The 15,975-nt window shown below is 37.2% G+C and overlaps 1 protein-coding gene across 8 annotated transcripts in view; it reads right to left on the bottom strand.

Moving 5' to 3' along the window:
• The window catches only part of EPB41L5 (erythrocyte membrane protein band 4.1 like 5), a 146,524-nt gene that overhangs the window by 130,082 nt on the left and 467 nt on the right, over window positions 1-15,975 (bottom strand). For 7 of the 8 annotated variants that reach the window (XM_082689834.1, XM_082689836.1, XM_082689835.1 and 4 more), the window contains exon 2: window positions 7,941-8,128. In XM_082689834.1, the coding sequence (XP_082545960.1) occupies window positions 7,941-8,120 (180 nt within the window). In that variant the 5' untranslated portion in view covers window positions 8,121-8,128. Of the gene's footprint in view, window positions 1-7,940; window positions 8,129-15,731; window positions 15,958-15,975 lie in introns of those variants that run through there. The other variant, XM_082689833.1, reaches the window with a different exon arrangement.

A 15,975-nucleotide genomic window follows, 5' to 3' on the forward strand; every position in this document is an offset into this window, starting at 1 on the left:
CTATCTGCATATCTTATATGCAAAAGTGTCTATTCAGATCCTTTGCCCATTTTTAAATTGGGTTATTTGTGTTTTTATTATTGGGTTTTAACTTTTTTTTTTTTTTTTTAAGATTTTAAGAGAGAGAGGGACGCCTGGGTGGCTTAGTTGGTTAAGCAACTGCCTTCGGCTCAGGTCATGATCCTGGAGTCCTAGGATCGAGTCCACATTGGGCTCCCTGCTTGGCGGGGAGTCTGCTTCTCCCACTGACCTTTCTCCACTCGTGCTCTCTCTCTAATAAATAAATAAATAATCTCCCTAATAAATAAATAAATAAAATCTTTAAAAAAAAAAAGATTTTAAGAGAGAGAGAGAGATCACAAGCAGAGAGGCAGACAGAGACACAGAGGGAAGCAGGCTCCCTGCTGAGCAGAGAGCTCAATGTGGGGATCAATCCCAGGACCATTACCTGAGCTGAAGGCAGAGGCTTAACCCACTGAGCCACCCAGGCACCCCGGGTTGTAACGGTTCTTTATATATTCTAGACACAAGTGCTTATCAAATATGTAACCTGCAAGTATTCTTTCCCTTTCTATGGGAGGATCTTTTCACTTTCTTGATAATGGCCTTTGTGACATGGAAGTTTTTAATTCTGATAAAAGTCCAACTTACTTTTTCTTATTTCGTTATTCACGTTTTTGGTGTCATATCTAAAAAACTGGTGCCAAATCCAAGGTCATGAAGATTTATCCCTATTTTTTGTTCCATGAGTTTTATGGTCTTAGCTCTTATGTTTAGGTCTTTGATCCATTTTGAGTTAATTTTTGTATATGGCATAACCTAAAGTTCCCATTTCACTTCATTCTTTTGCATATAGCTATCCAGTTCTCCTAGCACCACTTGTTGAAAAGACTATTCTTCCCCTCACTGAATGGCTCTGGCACCCCTGTCATAAATCAACTGACCATAACCAAAGCAATCTAAAGGAAGAACAAAGCTGGAGATCTCACAATCCCAGGTTTCAAACTATACTACAAAGTTAATGTTAATAAAAATAATATTGGTACTGGCACAAAAACAGACACATAAATCAATGGAACAGGACAGAGAGCCCAGAAATAAATTCACTCTTATATGGCCAATTAATCTACAATAAAGGAAGCAAAAATGCATACCACGGAAAAGACAGTCTCCTCAATAAATGGCATTGGGAAAACTGGATAGCTACATGCAAAAGAGTGAAAGTGGACCAGTATCTTACACTATATACAACAACTAACTCAACATGGATTAAGGATTTAACTCTAAGACCTAAAACCATAAAACTCCCAAAAGAAAATGTAGGCAGTAATCTCTTGGGCCCTGGCCCTAGCAATATTTTTCTGGTTTAAGTCTCCTCAGGCAAGGGAAACAAAACAAAAATAAACTAATAAAACTACACCAAACTGAAAAGGTTCTGCACAAATAAGGAAAACCATCAAAAAAATGAAAAGGCAGCCTACTGAATAGTAAAAGACATTTACAAATGATATTCCGGTAAGAGGCTAATATCCAAAATATATAAAGAACTGACAGAACTAAATACCAAAACAAAAAAACAAAAACAAAAACAAAAAACCCCACAAATAATTCAATTAAAAAACGGGGAGAGGACCTAAAATAGACACTTTTCCAAAGACATACATATGGCCAAAAGACACATGAAAAGACGCTCAACATCACTCATCATCAGGGAAATGCAAATCAAAACCACAGTGAGGTATCACCTCACACCAAACAGAATGGCTAGTATCTAAAGGACAAGAAATAAGTACTGTGGAGGATGCAGAGAAAAGGGAACTCTCATGCACTGCTGGCAGGAATGTAAACTGGTACAGTCATAATGGGAAACAATAGAAAGTTTCCTCAAAAAATTAAAAACAGAAATACTATATGATGCAGTAATTCCACTGCTAAATATTTACACAAAGAAAACAAAAACACTAATTCAAAAAGAGAAATGCACCCCTATGTATACTGCAGCATTATTTACAACAGCCAAAATACGGATGCAACTTAAACGTCCACCAATAGATGAATCAATAAATATGTGGTGTGTGTGTGTGTGTGTGTGTGTGATGGAATATTACTCAGCCAGAAAAAAAGGAATGAAATCCTGCCATTTGCAACACGGATGGACCTAGGAGGTATTAAACTAAGGAAAATTAGACAAAGACAAATACCATGTGATTTTCCTATATGCAAAATCTAAAACACAAATGAACAAAACCACACAAAAAACCAGATTCATGAATACAGAGAATAAACTGATGATTGCCAGAAAGGTAGGAAGGGGGATAGGCCAAACAGATGAAGGGGATTAAGAGGTACAAACTTCCAGCTATAAAATAAATAAGTCATGGTGATGAAAATACAGCACTGGGAATATAGTCAACAATAGAATAAATATATATAAAGAATATATAATAAACATACATAAAGAATAACAACTCTGTACTGTGACAGATGGTAACTACTTATCATGGTGAGCATTTCATAATGCATATGTAATTGTCCACACTGTGTTATACATAATATAATACTGTATGGCACCTGGATGGCTCAGTGGGTTAAACCCTCTGCCTTCGTGATCCCAGGGTCCTGGGATCGAGCCCCGCATCGGGCTCTCTGTTCAGCGGGGAGCCTGCTTCCCTTCCCCCCTCTCTGCCTACTTCTCTGCCTACTTGTGATCTCTGTCAAATAAATAATCTTTAATAAATAAATAAATATCTTTTAATACTGTATGTTAATTAAATTTTTTAATTTTTAAAAAACTTTGAAAACCAGATAAGAACACTATAGACATTTTCCAAAGAAAATGTACAAATAACAAATACATATGTAAAAAGATGCTCCTCAGTAATCATTAGGAAACTACAAATCAAAACCACAAATGAGGTACCACTTCACACCTACTAGGACAACTATAATTTAAAAAATGGAAAATGACAAGTGTTGAGGGATGTAGAGAACCTGGAACTGTCCTACATTGCTGATGGGAATGTAAAATGATACAATTAGTATGGAAAACAGTTCCAGAAAAAATTAAACCTGGAACTATCATATGACCCAGCAATTCCATCCTCAGGTATCATATTCCAAAGAATTAAAAACAGGTACTACAACAAACACTTGAACATGAATATTCACAGCATTACTATTCACAGTTGCTAAAAGATGGAGAGAACCCAAACGTCCATCAACTGATGAATGGATAAACAAAATATGATTTATCATACAATGGAGTATTAGTCAACATGAAAAAGAATGAAGTGCTGATAAATGTCACAGTACAGATGAACCTCAAAAATATTAGGCTAAGTTAAAGAAAGGTCACAGATTGGATAATATTCCATTTATATAAAACATCCAAAACAGGCAAATCCTCAGAGAAAGAAAACCAACTAGCAGTTATCAGGGGCTAATGGGAGTTACAGAGTTTCCATTTGGGATGACAAAAATATCTTAGAACTAAACAGAGGTGATGGTTGTACAACATGGTGACTGTACTAAAGACCAATAAATTGGGCACTCTTTGCAAAGTTTTATTTATTGAGGTCATCTGTACACCCAACATGAGGCTTGAACTCATAAACCCAAGATCAACAGTCACACACACTTCCAATGAGCCAGACAGGCTCCCTGAACTTTAAAATAGTTAATTTTATGTGGTGTCTGGGTTATTCAGTCAGTGAAGCATCTGTCTTCTATCAGGTCATGATCCCAGGGTCCTGAGATTGAGCCCCTCCCTGGAATGGTGCCCCATGTTGGGCTCCCTAATCAGCAGGGAGTCTCCTTCTCTCTCCTTTTTTCACGCCCCCGCCCCTCACCCCGTGCTCTCTAGCTTGCTCTCTAACAAATAAAACCTTTAAAAAAAATAATAAAATGGTTAATTTTATTTTATAGCAACTTTCTTCAATTCAAAAAAATTATTCATTAAAAAACATCTTAAGAAACATCCCCCCCAAAGAAACAACTGACAACAGATGTATGGCTTTACATCTGGATTCTCTATTCTGTTGCAATAATTTATGTGTCTATTCTTTTTTTTTTTTTTTAAAGATTTTATTTATTTATTTGACAGTCAGAGATCACAAACAGGCAGAGAGGCAGGCAGAAGAGAGAGGAGGAAGCAGACTCCCTGCCAAGCAGAGAGCCCAATGTGGGGCTCGATCCCAGGACCCTGAGACCATGACCTGAGCGGAAAGCAGAGGCTTTAACTCACTGAGCCACCCAGGTGCCCCAAGATTTCATTTTTAAGTAATTTCTACACCCAGTAATTTTTAAGTAATTTTTAAGTATTTTAAGTAATTTCTGCAGCTTGAACTCACAACCCTGAGATCAAGAGTCACATGCTCCACTGAGCCAGCCAGGCACCCCTATGCGTCTATTCTTGTGCCAGCAGCACACCATCTTAATTACCACTGCTTTATACTGAGTCTTAAAGCTAAGTGTGAATCCTACTACTTTGTTCTTTTTCAGTATTATTTTGGCTATAATAAGTCCCTTGCAATCCCACATGAATTTTAAAATAAGCTTGTCAATTTCTACAAATAAATCAACTGGTATTCTGGAGGGGATTATGTTGAATCTATAGATCAATTTGGGGTGTACTGCATCTTAACAATATTAAGTTTTCATAAACATAGGATACCTATAAATGTTATTTATCTAAAAAGGTTTAACTTCACAAGGGCTATATAATCAAAGCCTTCAGCGCCTGTATCAGCAAAGTAGATATATTAAAGTATTATCAACTGGGGCGGCTGGGTGGCTCAGTGGGTTAAAGGCTCTGCCTTTGGCTCAGGTCATGATCCCAGGGTCCTGATCAAGCCCCACATCGGGCTCGCTGCTCGGCGGGGAGCCTGCTTCCTCCTCTCTTTCTCTGCCTGCCTCTCTGCCTACTTGTGATCTGTCTGTCAAATAAATAAATAAAATCTTTTAAAAAAAAATTATCAACTGATTAATCATTTTTTATTAATTTAAAACTTGGGAGATGCAGAATGATAAAAGACTATTTATTAAACAATCCTAAGTTCATAAATCAAATAAATAAATAAAATCTTTTAAAAAATTATTATCGGGCGCCTGGGTGGCTCAGTGGGTTAAGCCGCTGCCTTCGGCTCAGGTCATGATCTCAGGATCCTGGGATCGAGTCCCATATCGGGCTCTCTGCTCAGCAGGGAGCCTGCTTCCTCCTCTCTCTCTCTCTCTGCCTGCCTCTCTGCCTACTTGTGATCTCTCTCTGTCAAATAAATAAATAAAATCTTTAAAAAAAAATTATTATCAATTGATTAATTTTTATTAATTTAAAACCTGGGAGATGCAGAATGATAAAAGACAGACTATTTACTAAACAATATTAAGTTCATAAATCAAAGTTTCTGTGGCATTTCCATTTCCATTTCAAAGTTAGAAATTTCTACCTGATGCTTTTATCATTCACTGAAAGGCATTAGGCATTCTCACTGTAATTAGTTCTTCAAAAAAGGGCATGGGGGAGCCCAGGGAGAAGGTACTTAAATTCCTCTCCCAGTTTTGAGATGAAGACAGCAGAAGGAGGAAAACGACCAATACTATTGGTATATTTTAATTTGAAGTCCATATATCTAAATTATCTATTTAATCACTGATAATCACTTACATATTGCCTGGGCAATCATCTTAGTTCCACTATGGCTTGTTATTATCACTAGTGACCTTAATCCTAGTGGAAAAGGAGTATGTGCTTCATCCAATTGTCAAAATCAATTTTAAATCCTCTTTTGGAATCCTACTAGACTGGCTGAATAGCTAAATCAAAAAAAAAAGGGGGGGACTTTCTTTTTAGAAATTAATATTCCTCTGGTCTACTTTTTTTCTTTCAGTAAAACAGTTTAGCTGGCAGGCCAATGCCCATTTTAAACTCACGCAAGCATCTAGAATTAGATCTTAACTCTAGGATTTCACCTGCAGAGCTGAAAAGGCAATTGTTCTATTCCCACAAAAAGTCAAATTGAAAACTCTCGGCTTTTTCCACTACAACGGTCTACATGAGAGGTAAGCTAACATTTCTGGCCATCCACCCTACTGAGCATATCAGGCATAGGAAACCACTCTATAGCAGTCACTAGTAATTTGTTCCACTGCTTTAGAACCTCATGCTGTTTCTTCTCCACAAAACACTACCTCTTTAAAAAGATCCTTTAACAAGTCTACTCTCCTAGTATTTCCTAGCCTCTCCATCCACAACCCAGAAGACTTCATACTTCAAACATTAGGTAATAAGAAACTTCTTTCCAGTCTCTCACACAGCACTCTTGAACTTTTTATCACATATCTAACGTATTTTAACATAATATTACACAAAACCCTTAAGATACTTAACAAGAAAAAAATGAATATGAAAACTCCAAGAAGAGGTATCACATATTGGAATGCTTGACAAACCCTCAAAAAGCCCTTATAGGAAGAAAATGTAAATGCCTTCCAGTCCTCCAGATTCAAAAACCCTAAAGATGTCCAGTCTAATGTACAAAGATAATAAAACATACCCATGATGATGACTTCAAACACTTCAAGAAATCTTATAGTTAATTTTATCACATTCCACTGTTTATTTTTACATTCCATTATTTTTTAAATGTGTAAGGTATATACCTAGTACATTCTAAATTATCCTATTAATCAGAATATTCATTTAAATAAACTAATTCCTTAATCTCACTCTGTGAGTTAAAGGTCACAGTTAAAGGTTAAGTTAAAGGTCTTTCGGAGTTTACTCAACTGTATACTGTAGCAACATTTAGGCTATCACCTTGCACAAAGACATTTTTTATTGTATTTTGGGTATATTATACTAAAACAGATGTGTACGGAGGGAAGACTAAACATCCAGTGACACAACAAATCATACATTTTATAGCTTAGTTACATAAATCTTTTTTTAAGATGTGATTTCTTTATTTGAGAGAGAAAGAAAAAGTACACAAGGGAAGGAGCAGAGAGGAAGGAAGAGGGAGGGACAAAGAATCTCAACCAGACCCCTGCACTAAGTGAGGAGCCTGATGTGGAGCTCGATCCCACAACCCAGCGGAAACCAAGAGTCAGAGGCTTAACTGACTTAGCCACCTAGGTGCCCCATTAATAAATCTTTTGACACAGAACACAGACATTTGTGTTAGTAAATACCTCAGAAAGAAACTCAACTGCCCTCCTAACCATACAGTTACCTCTCTTGCCCCTCAAAAATGCATAAGTTAACCCCTTTCAAATACATCAGACTGTTTCACATCTTGAGCTATAATTTATACATTCATAACTGTAAAAAGAAACCATCTAAAATTTTAATAAAATCACAACATCCTGTCTTGAAATGAAGATGACTGTATAAAAAACCTCCTCTGCAAACTACTTTGGGAGCAAAGACATAAACAGAGCTGAGAAGTATGAAATTTCTTTTACTCCATTTCCTTAAAATTTAGGCAAGCACAACAAACTGCTGAAGAAGCATTTGTTTGAGGAAAAGTGAGAAGTGTTTGGGAAATTAGAGAAAAATATAGAGAATTAAAAGTCTTATAGTATGCATGTATCATTATTCCCAAATACTCTCATTGTTTTAATAACTACTCAACAAGAATGGTGAGAAATCCACTAGAGTACCCTACGTATTGCCATCATAAAGAACACACATAAAGAATTCACAAATGATCTATGCCAATAAATGCCCTATCATTAAATATTTCAGTAACTTCCACAATCCCAGAAAAATATTATCATGCTGGGTATCTAAGGTTACCTGATCCATGTACCTTAATGTTACACTGCCTGATCCACACTAACCCAGATTACCTAATTTCCCCAGGAAGTTACCAAGAGAAAGTTCAAATAAAGAAAGTGGTCTCATATAGAATTTACAAATGGTCAGCAGAACCTACACATACCGGCAAGTCCACACTAACATCAGTACCATCCAGAAGAGATACCCGACATGTGATGATGGACTTAGAGTCTCCAGCTGCAGGAATGTGTGTGGCAGCTCGTTGAGCTTCTCGGAGTCGTTCCTTTTCGGCATGTTTACGCATTGACCGACGCCCAAGTGTTCTACGGAAGAAGCTCAGCATTTTTGTCACTAATAAAACCAGAGATAAAAAGGTATTAGCTGACTACCCACAATGGACAGTCAGACAAATGGTGTTATTTAGTAAAATCTTGTGACCACTACGAACATACTGTTAAAAGCAACAAGTAAATTTGAAAAACATAATTAAAACTAGCTACTTACCTCAAAGTTCTTGAAAACTTTTATATAAAATAGAGTTAATACTTACAGCATTTCTTAATTTACTGGTCTATTTTATAAGGAGCTGATAGGAGACAACAAATATTTATGAAGTTTATCAGGTCTTCTGAGTCAATGAATTTTATGTACAATTGCCATATAACTCTACAAACATTAGGAGACAATCCACACACTAACGTATCCTTTGATGACCAATAACAATTCTAAAAAGTTCCATTTCTTTTCTGAGCAATCACAATAAAAACATAAAAACGGGCACCTGCCTCAGTGCATGAAACACTCGACTCTTGATCTCAGGGTTGTAGGTTGTAGGTTGTGGAGATTACTTAAAAATAAAATCTTAAAAAACAAATAAATAATCACCTAGTTCAGCTAATACACAAATATAATTCAAATACATTTTTGTTAAATAGTCTATTATTTAAAGATTTTAAATTACTATTTAATAGTCAATTGTTTATAATGTTAAATTATTTTAAAGCCACTTTTCTTATCTTTATTAAGAATGATAAGTTTAATGAAAATAAAACAGGTTTAGTAATTTTTTTTTAATTTTTTAAAGATTTTATTTATTTATTTGACAGAGAGAGAGAGCACATAAGCAAGAGGAACAGCAGGCAGAGGAAGAGGGGGAAGCAGGCTTCCACTAAGCAGGAGCCCAATGTGGCACTTGATTCCAGGACCTCAAAATCATAACCTGAGCTGAAGGCAGACACTTAACCAACTGGGCCATCCTGGCGCCCCTGGTTAGTAGTTTTAAAAATACAGCAAACACAAATAGTAATACCATAAAAACCATCTTGCTAACCTAATGTTTAATTTATGCAAATAAGAGAATGAGAAAAATAAGTTAAAGACAATGATTAACTCCAGAGAAAACAAGAAGTTGAGCAGAAAAGGGAGGGTAATCACAGTATACAACATGACTTAGCTAATGTTTAAATATTCATAATACTATAAACACTAAGTATGATCTAAGCATAACTGTAAAGTAACTCAAGAAGAGATATATAACAAGGAGATGCACAGAGCCAATTCCTCATCTTTCCAAGTTGGAATTCAACAGCTAATTCCTGAAACCAAATATCAAGAAGTGAAATAAAAGCATGTTACTTTAAATGTGAAAGTGTTTTCCTTGAGGACAAAATAGAACTCAGCAGAGTGCTATTTTTAAAAAGAAGCCTTCAGGTTAGGTGATTCAAATGTAGTTTATACATTTATAAACTTGATTAAAATAAAGCTAATTTTAAAAGTAAATACGAGCACATTAAAAAACAAGTCTCTATAAACTGAAGATTATCATACACATATCACATATGAATAGTCCTACATAAATGAGTAAACTGGCAAAGCTGTGAGACTTGTCCTTTGTATGTTCATCTACTTAAATTCCAAGAAAATAAAACTAGGTAAGTTTTCAATTTACAAAGCACTCATATGTAACATCTGGCTGCAGTCTCTTTCTCTTCAGGTTTCTCTTCAGACATTTCCTTTTGCACTTTGCTATCCATTCTTGTTTCAGCTACCTAAGAAAGGTACTTGTTATCCCAGATGTAGAAAGCCCATGTGTCAGAGACTCCCTACCTATTTTTTAATTCAATTCTACCTATATCTCCCCTGAGAGACATTCTCTGATAACCAAAGAGTTAGTCACTCCCATCATCACACTTCCACTGCAACATGAAAATATTTTACTGTATCACTAATCAGATTTTTATTTATTAACATGTCTGTCTCATTTATTATAAACTCCTAAAGACATAATTCCTATTTTGAATAGCCAGCCACCCAGAACACCTCATTAAGTACAACAAATGGTTAGTAAATAATCTTACTTGCATCTCAGAAAAACTCCCAAAATTTTATCTTATTTTGATGAGTAAACTAAGGGTCCAATAAATGAAACCACTGGCCACATCCATTATTTAGTAAATAATGAAGACAGGGGCTCAAACTGATTTTTCTGATTCCAAATTCTTGGTCTTTCTACTACATCACAGAACAATTCATGTAAAACTTGTATTTTAGAGGTAAGAAATCATCAAAGATCATAGCTAAATAAAAAGAGTTTGAATGAAAATATAAGCAAAAACATACATATAAATTTGGGATGAGGAATTGGCTCTGTGCATCTCCTTGTTATATATCTCTTCTTGAGTTACTTTACAGTTATGCTTAGATCATACTTAGTGTTTATAGTATTATGAATATTTAAACATTAGCTAAGTCATGTTGTATACTGTGATTACCCTCCCTTTTCTGCTCAACTTCTTGTTTTCTCTGGAGTTAATCATTGTCTTTAACTTATTTTTCTCATTCTCTTATTTGCATAAATTAAACATTAGGTTAGCAAGATGGTTTTTATGGTATTACTATTTGTGTTTTCAGCTTATTCGACAAACAAATTGCAAGGGGAAAAAAGAAATGCAAAGAGAACTACGGATTAAAACAGACTAGGGGTGCCTGGGTAGCTCAGTGGGTTGAGCCTCTGCCTTTGGCTCAGATCATGATCCCAGGGTCCTGGGATGGTGTCCCCCATCTGGCTCTCTGCTAAGCGGGGAGCCTGCTTCCCCCTCTCTGCCTGCCTCTCTGCCTACTTGTGATCTCTTGTCCGTCAAATATATAAATAAAATCTCGGGGCACCTGGGTGGCTCAGTGGGTTAGGCCGCTGCCTTCGGCTCAGGTCATGATCTCAGGGTACTGGGATCGAGTTCCGCATCGGGCTCTCTGCTCAGCAGGGAGCCTGCTTCCCTCTGTCTCTCTTTGCCTGTCTCTCCATCTGCTTGTGATTTCTGTCAAATAAATAAATAAATAAAATCTTTAAAAAAAAAAATATATATATATATAAAAATAAAATCTTAAACAAAAAAGGACTTAAAATACGAATCCATCAATCACAATACACATACATTAGATCCTAATTTAAATAAACTTTTTTTTTTTTAGTTGTATGATGTTATCATTAGGGAAAGCTAAGTCAAAGATAAATGGGAGGGGCGCCTGGGTGGCTCTGTCCGTTGATCATCTGCCTTCAGCTTGGGTCATGATTCTGGGGTCCTGGGATCAAGCCCCACATCAGGCTCCCTGCTCGGTAGGGAGCCTGCTTCTCTCTCTCCCTCTGCCTGCTGCTCTGCCTGCTTGTGCTCTCTCTCTGTGTCTCAAGTAAAATCTTTAAAAAAAAAAAGAAAAAAAAAAGGTATATGGGAACTCTACTACTGTAACTTCCGTGTAGTCTAATTTGATTTCAAAATATAGGAAATTTTAAAGTCACAAATTTGTTAGGGGGCCCGGGTGGTGCAGTGGGTTGAGTGTCCAACTACTGGTCTCAGCTCAGGTCACAATCTTGGGGTCCTGGGACTGAACCCTGTGTCACTCTGCCCTCAGCGCAAAGTCTATTTGGGATTCTCTCTCTCTCCCTCTGCCCATCCTGCTCATGCTGTCTCTCTCTCTCAAACAAATAAATAGAATCTTTTTTTTAAAAAGTAACACATTTGCTGTTACACATATAATTTATAAGAAGTCTTGTATAACCAGTTGATACTTTAAACTAAATGCGTTTGTGGGGTACCTGGGCGGCTCAATTGGTTAAGCTTCTAACTCATGATTCTGGCTCAGGTCATGATATTGAGATGGTGAGATCAAGACCCACATCAGCTCTGCTCTAGGCACAGAGCCTGCTTAGGAGTCTCTCCCCATCTCACCCTGGTCACCTGTTTTCTCTCTATTTCAATCAAAAAGAACAAGAAAAAAAGACAGTAATAATAAAATTTAAATTAGATGCATTTATAAACATGATGAAAATAAAAGCTGAAATACTGGGATAATACCAATGTAATAAAAAATTCAATTGCTATAAATTAAGGATTATAGTCTCATTTTACAATTATGCATATTGCTATGTAACTAGGTAAGTTAGCAAAGCCATGATAGTTGTCATTTGAACTTCCTAAGGACATAAATTATACAGGCACACATTTGAACACTGGCTGGACTGTTTATGATAACCAATTGCTGCCATTTTTCTTTTATAGAAAATAGTGGTATTAAAGTAAAGTGGAGATAGAAACTGAAGAAATTGCCCAGGTAAGTGGCCACTGTTGCAGCATCATGGGTACATGGGGGTTCGTTATACTCTTCTGACTACTTGAATTTTTCCAAAATACTCTTCTGACTACTTGAATTTTTCTAAAATAAAAGATCTTCAGGGCACCTGGGTGGGTCAGTAGGTTAAGCCTCTGCCTTCAACTCAGGTCATGATCTCAGGGTCCTGGGATCAAGCCCCATTATCATGCTCTCTGCTCAGTGGGGAGCCTGCTTCCCCCTCTCACTCTCTGCCTGCCTCTCTGCCCACTTGTAATCTCTGTCAAATAAATAAATAAGATCTTTAAAAAACACACACACACAACAGAAAAACAACAACAACAACAGAACAAAAGTTTTTCTAAGGGAAAATAAGGTTAAAAATGCACTATAACTATGTGAGTCCTAGGAAGCAAATGAACTATAAATCAAGTTTTCTGACTTTCAACTTATCTTCTACCTTGAAAACAAAAATTCATTATTCAAGTACGGTTAACCTGCTAAGGAAAAACAAAGCTTCTTTAAGATTTAGTATCTACATATTTTGAACCATAAAACCAATGCCACAAACAACTTATTTTTACAAAATATAAAAGCAAGTTATATGAAAATAAATTCCAGATGGACTAAGAATTTAAAATCAAAGAAATGATAAAGTACTAGAAGGAAACAATATATTAAAGAGCTTCTAAATTTAAATGATTAATAGGCAGTTTAATGAAGAATTATCACAAACCATTAAGATAATACAACAGAAAAAAATGGGCAAAATATAAAGAAACAAGCTCAGTTCTAAAAGATAATATGAAATGAAAATATGTATTAAAAAATTTGACCTCAACAATAACAAACAAAATCTAAACTAAAGAATGAGATACTATCTGTCATTTAAGACTCAAGATAGCCAGTGTTGAAAAGGATATGGGAAAAACAATCACCTTCATACACTGTCCTCTTTGGAGCATTTAACCACACTATCAAAAATGTTAATGTGCCCCCACTTTCACTCAGCAATTATATTGCTGGTAGGATATCCTAAGAAATAGGATGTGATCCAAATTGTAGAAGTAAGGATTTTCATGGCCTAATTTTATATATGTCCATCAACATGCTGTGGTTAAACAAATTAATGATATACAACTCAGCTGTTTTTTAAATACAACTGACTTAGACATAGACAAAATTTCTAAGTGAAAAGTGAAATCAGAGAAAAGTGGTAAGTTTTATCCCACTCTAAGGTGGGATACCTACATATTCACAAAAGGACTAAGACATGCAAACTGTTAAGTGAGGTTATCTCTGGAGAGGATTATGTGGAGGTACTGAAGTCCTCTATAATAAGAATATATAACTGTGTCAAAAGAGTTTTCTTTAAGATTTTCTTTGACAGAGAGAGAGTGAGAGAGTGAGAAAGAGAGAACAAGCACAGAACCAGGGGAAGCTGCAGGCAGAGGGGGAGGGAGAAGCAGGCTCGCTACTGAGCAAGGAGTGGGATGTGGGGCTGACTCCAGGATCTGGGGATCATGACCTGGGCCGAAGGCAAATGCTTAGCGAACTGAACCAGTCAGGTGCCCCTCAAAAGAGTTCTTAAAAAATTGTTAAGTGACACCTGGATGGCTCAGTCAGTTGAGCACCCGACTCTTGTTTGATTTCAGCTCAGGTCTTGATCTCAGGTTTCTGAGTTTAAGCCCAGCGTTGGGCTCCACAATGGACATGAAGCCTAAGTAAAAACAAAATTGTTTAAAGAAGAAAAGTTTTCCCGTATTCATTCTTTCTCCATCCCCCACTACCACTTTCATTCTAAATGCTACAGCAGTGGGCTTTTAGCAACCATATATCTGATCCCAGATAAAAAATCATTAATGGTCTTGCTCTGGATCCAGCTCTTCCTCCTGCCTCACCTTTCAGGCAGCCCCCTCCCAGCTGTTCACTCTGCCCTGCTATCCCTGCTGCTCAATCCAACGATGTTTTTAACTGTGGACCTTTTTGTTTTGTTTTGGCTGTTCCATCTTTCTGGAATGCTCTCTTTCCACTTCACCTCTCCCATTTCTTCAGAAAAGCATTCCCTGACTCCTGAGTCTAAATTAAGTGCTCCTTTTAGTACCCTTAGACTCTTCTTTATAACTTTTACCAAAACTGTAATTAAATACCCAATTGCTTAATTATTTTTTTTACTGGGTACTTCCCCACTAAAGACTCAAGGATCTGGTCTGACTCAGTCAGCAAGATGACCTAGCTAGCACAACAATCAGAATGTTAGGCACTCAATAAAGAACTTGTCTGACACTAAAACGATACAGTGGAATTCTCAAAAAGTAGATTTACATGGTTTTTTTTTAAATGCATTTTAATCTGTGATTAGAATCAAAAAAATACAAACTGAAGTAATCCATTTACTACTTAAATTAACTGAAGCTGTTTTTAAATATGTATCTAAAACTCAAGTTTGTCGTGAAATGTGTCTAATGTCAAATGTGACTGGTGGCCACATTCTTTGGTAGGCATTTACTTTTTGATAAAGCAATATACCAATTTACAACAACTGCCATAGGTATATCTTTAACCCCACTAGTCCCAACACAGAAAATGCCTGCAAGACAGTAATTCAACAGAATATGTATCAATTTCTGGGTTTTTTTTAAGATTTTATTTATTTATTTGACAGAGATTACAATTAGGCAGAGAGGCAGGCAGAGAGAGAGGAAGGGAAGCAGGCTCCCTGCTGAGCGGAGAGCCCGATGTGGGGCTCGATCCCAGGACACTGAGATCATGACCTGAGCCGAAGGCAGAGGCTTTAAGCCACTAAGCCACCCAGGGGCCTCACATATCATTTCCTAATGAAGCTCACCTATAAAAAGAAAACAAACCTGCAAACTAGCTTACCTGTACGAATAATTCACTATGTTGAGTAGGTTTCAGCTCGTTTTAGCAATGTCAGAAATGGAGTTATAAGTAATTTTCCCCCTAATTCTTAACAAAATACTCCTGATATTAACTTAAAATGTTGTCAGAAGGTTTAAAAGAGGGGCGCCTGGATGGCTCAGTCGGTGAGGCATCTGCCTGGGTCCCAGGATCAAGCCCCCACGTCTGGCTCCCTGCTCAGCAAGGAGTCAGCGTCACCCTCTGCCTCTCCCCCTGCTCCTCTCTCTCTCTCTCACTCTTCCAAATAAATAAAATCTTTCTTAAAAAGACTTGGGTCTCCTCGCTCTTAGCTAAAATTTATGAGACTTAATGGCCATAAAGATAGTGACACGAACAATTAAAACACACCGAAAAACGCCAACCTTAACACGCCGAGTCAGGGGAGGGGCGGTGGAGGGTCCTTTGGATCGCGCCATTGCTGGTAACCCACCTGCCCCTCACAATTTCCAAGTGGCCGAACTTGCAGTCTCACGCAAACCAACCCCAGATGTCCACCTGGGTTTTTGTTCTAAGATCGCGGCGGTTTTTTTCCTTTGACCTGCCACATCCCCCTCGCCAGCCGGACAGCAAAGTCGAGACCTCTTAGAGAAGGGCGACCCCCGGCTGCTCCTGAGGGGGCCGGGACCGGGCAGGGGTCGGGCCGGCACACATTAACCCGCCTCAGCCCCGGCTCT

This window comes from Mustela nivalis (assembly GCF_964662115.1).
Source record: "Mustela nivalis genome assembly, chromosome: 11".
Lineage (NCBI taxonomy): Eukaryota > Metazoa > Chordata > Mammalia > Carnivora > Mustelidae > Mustela > Mustela nivalis.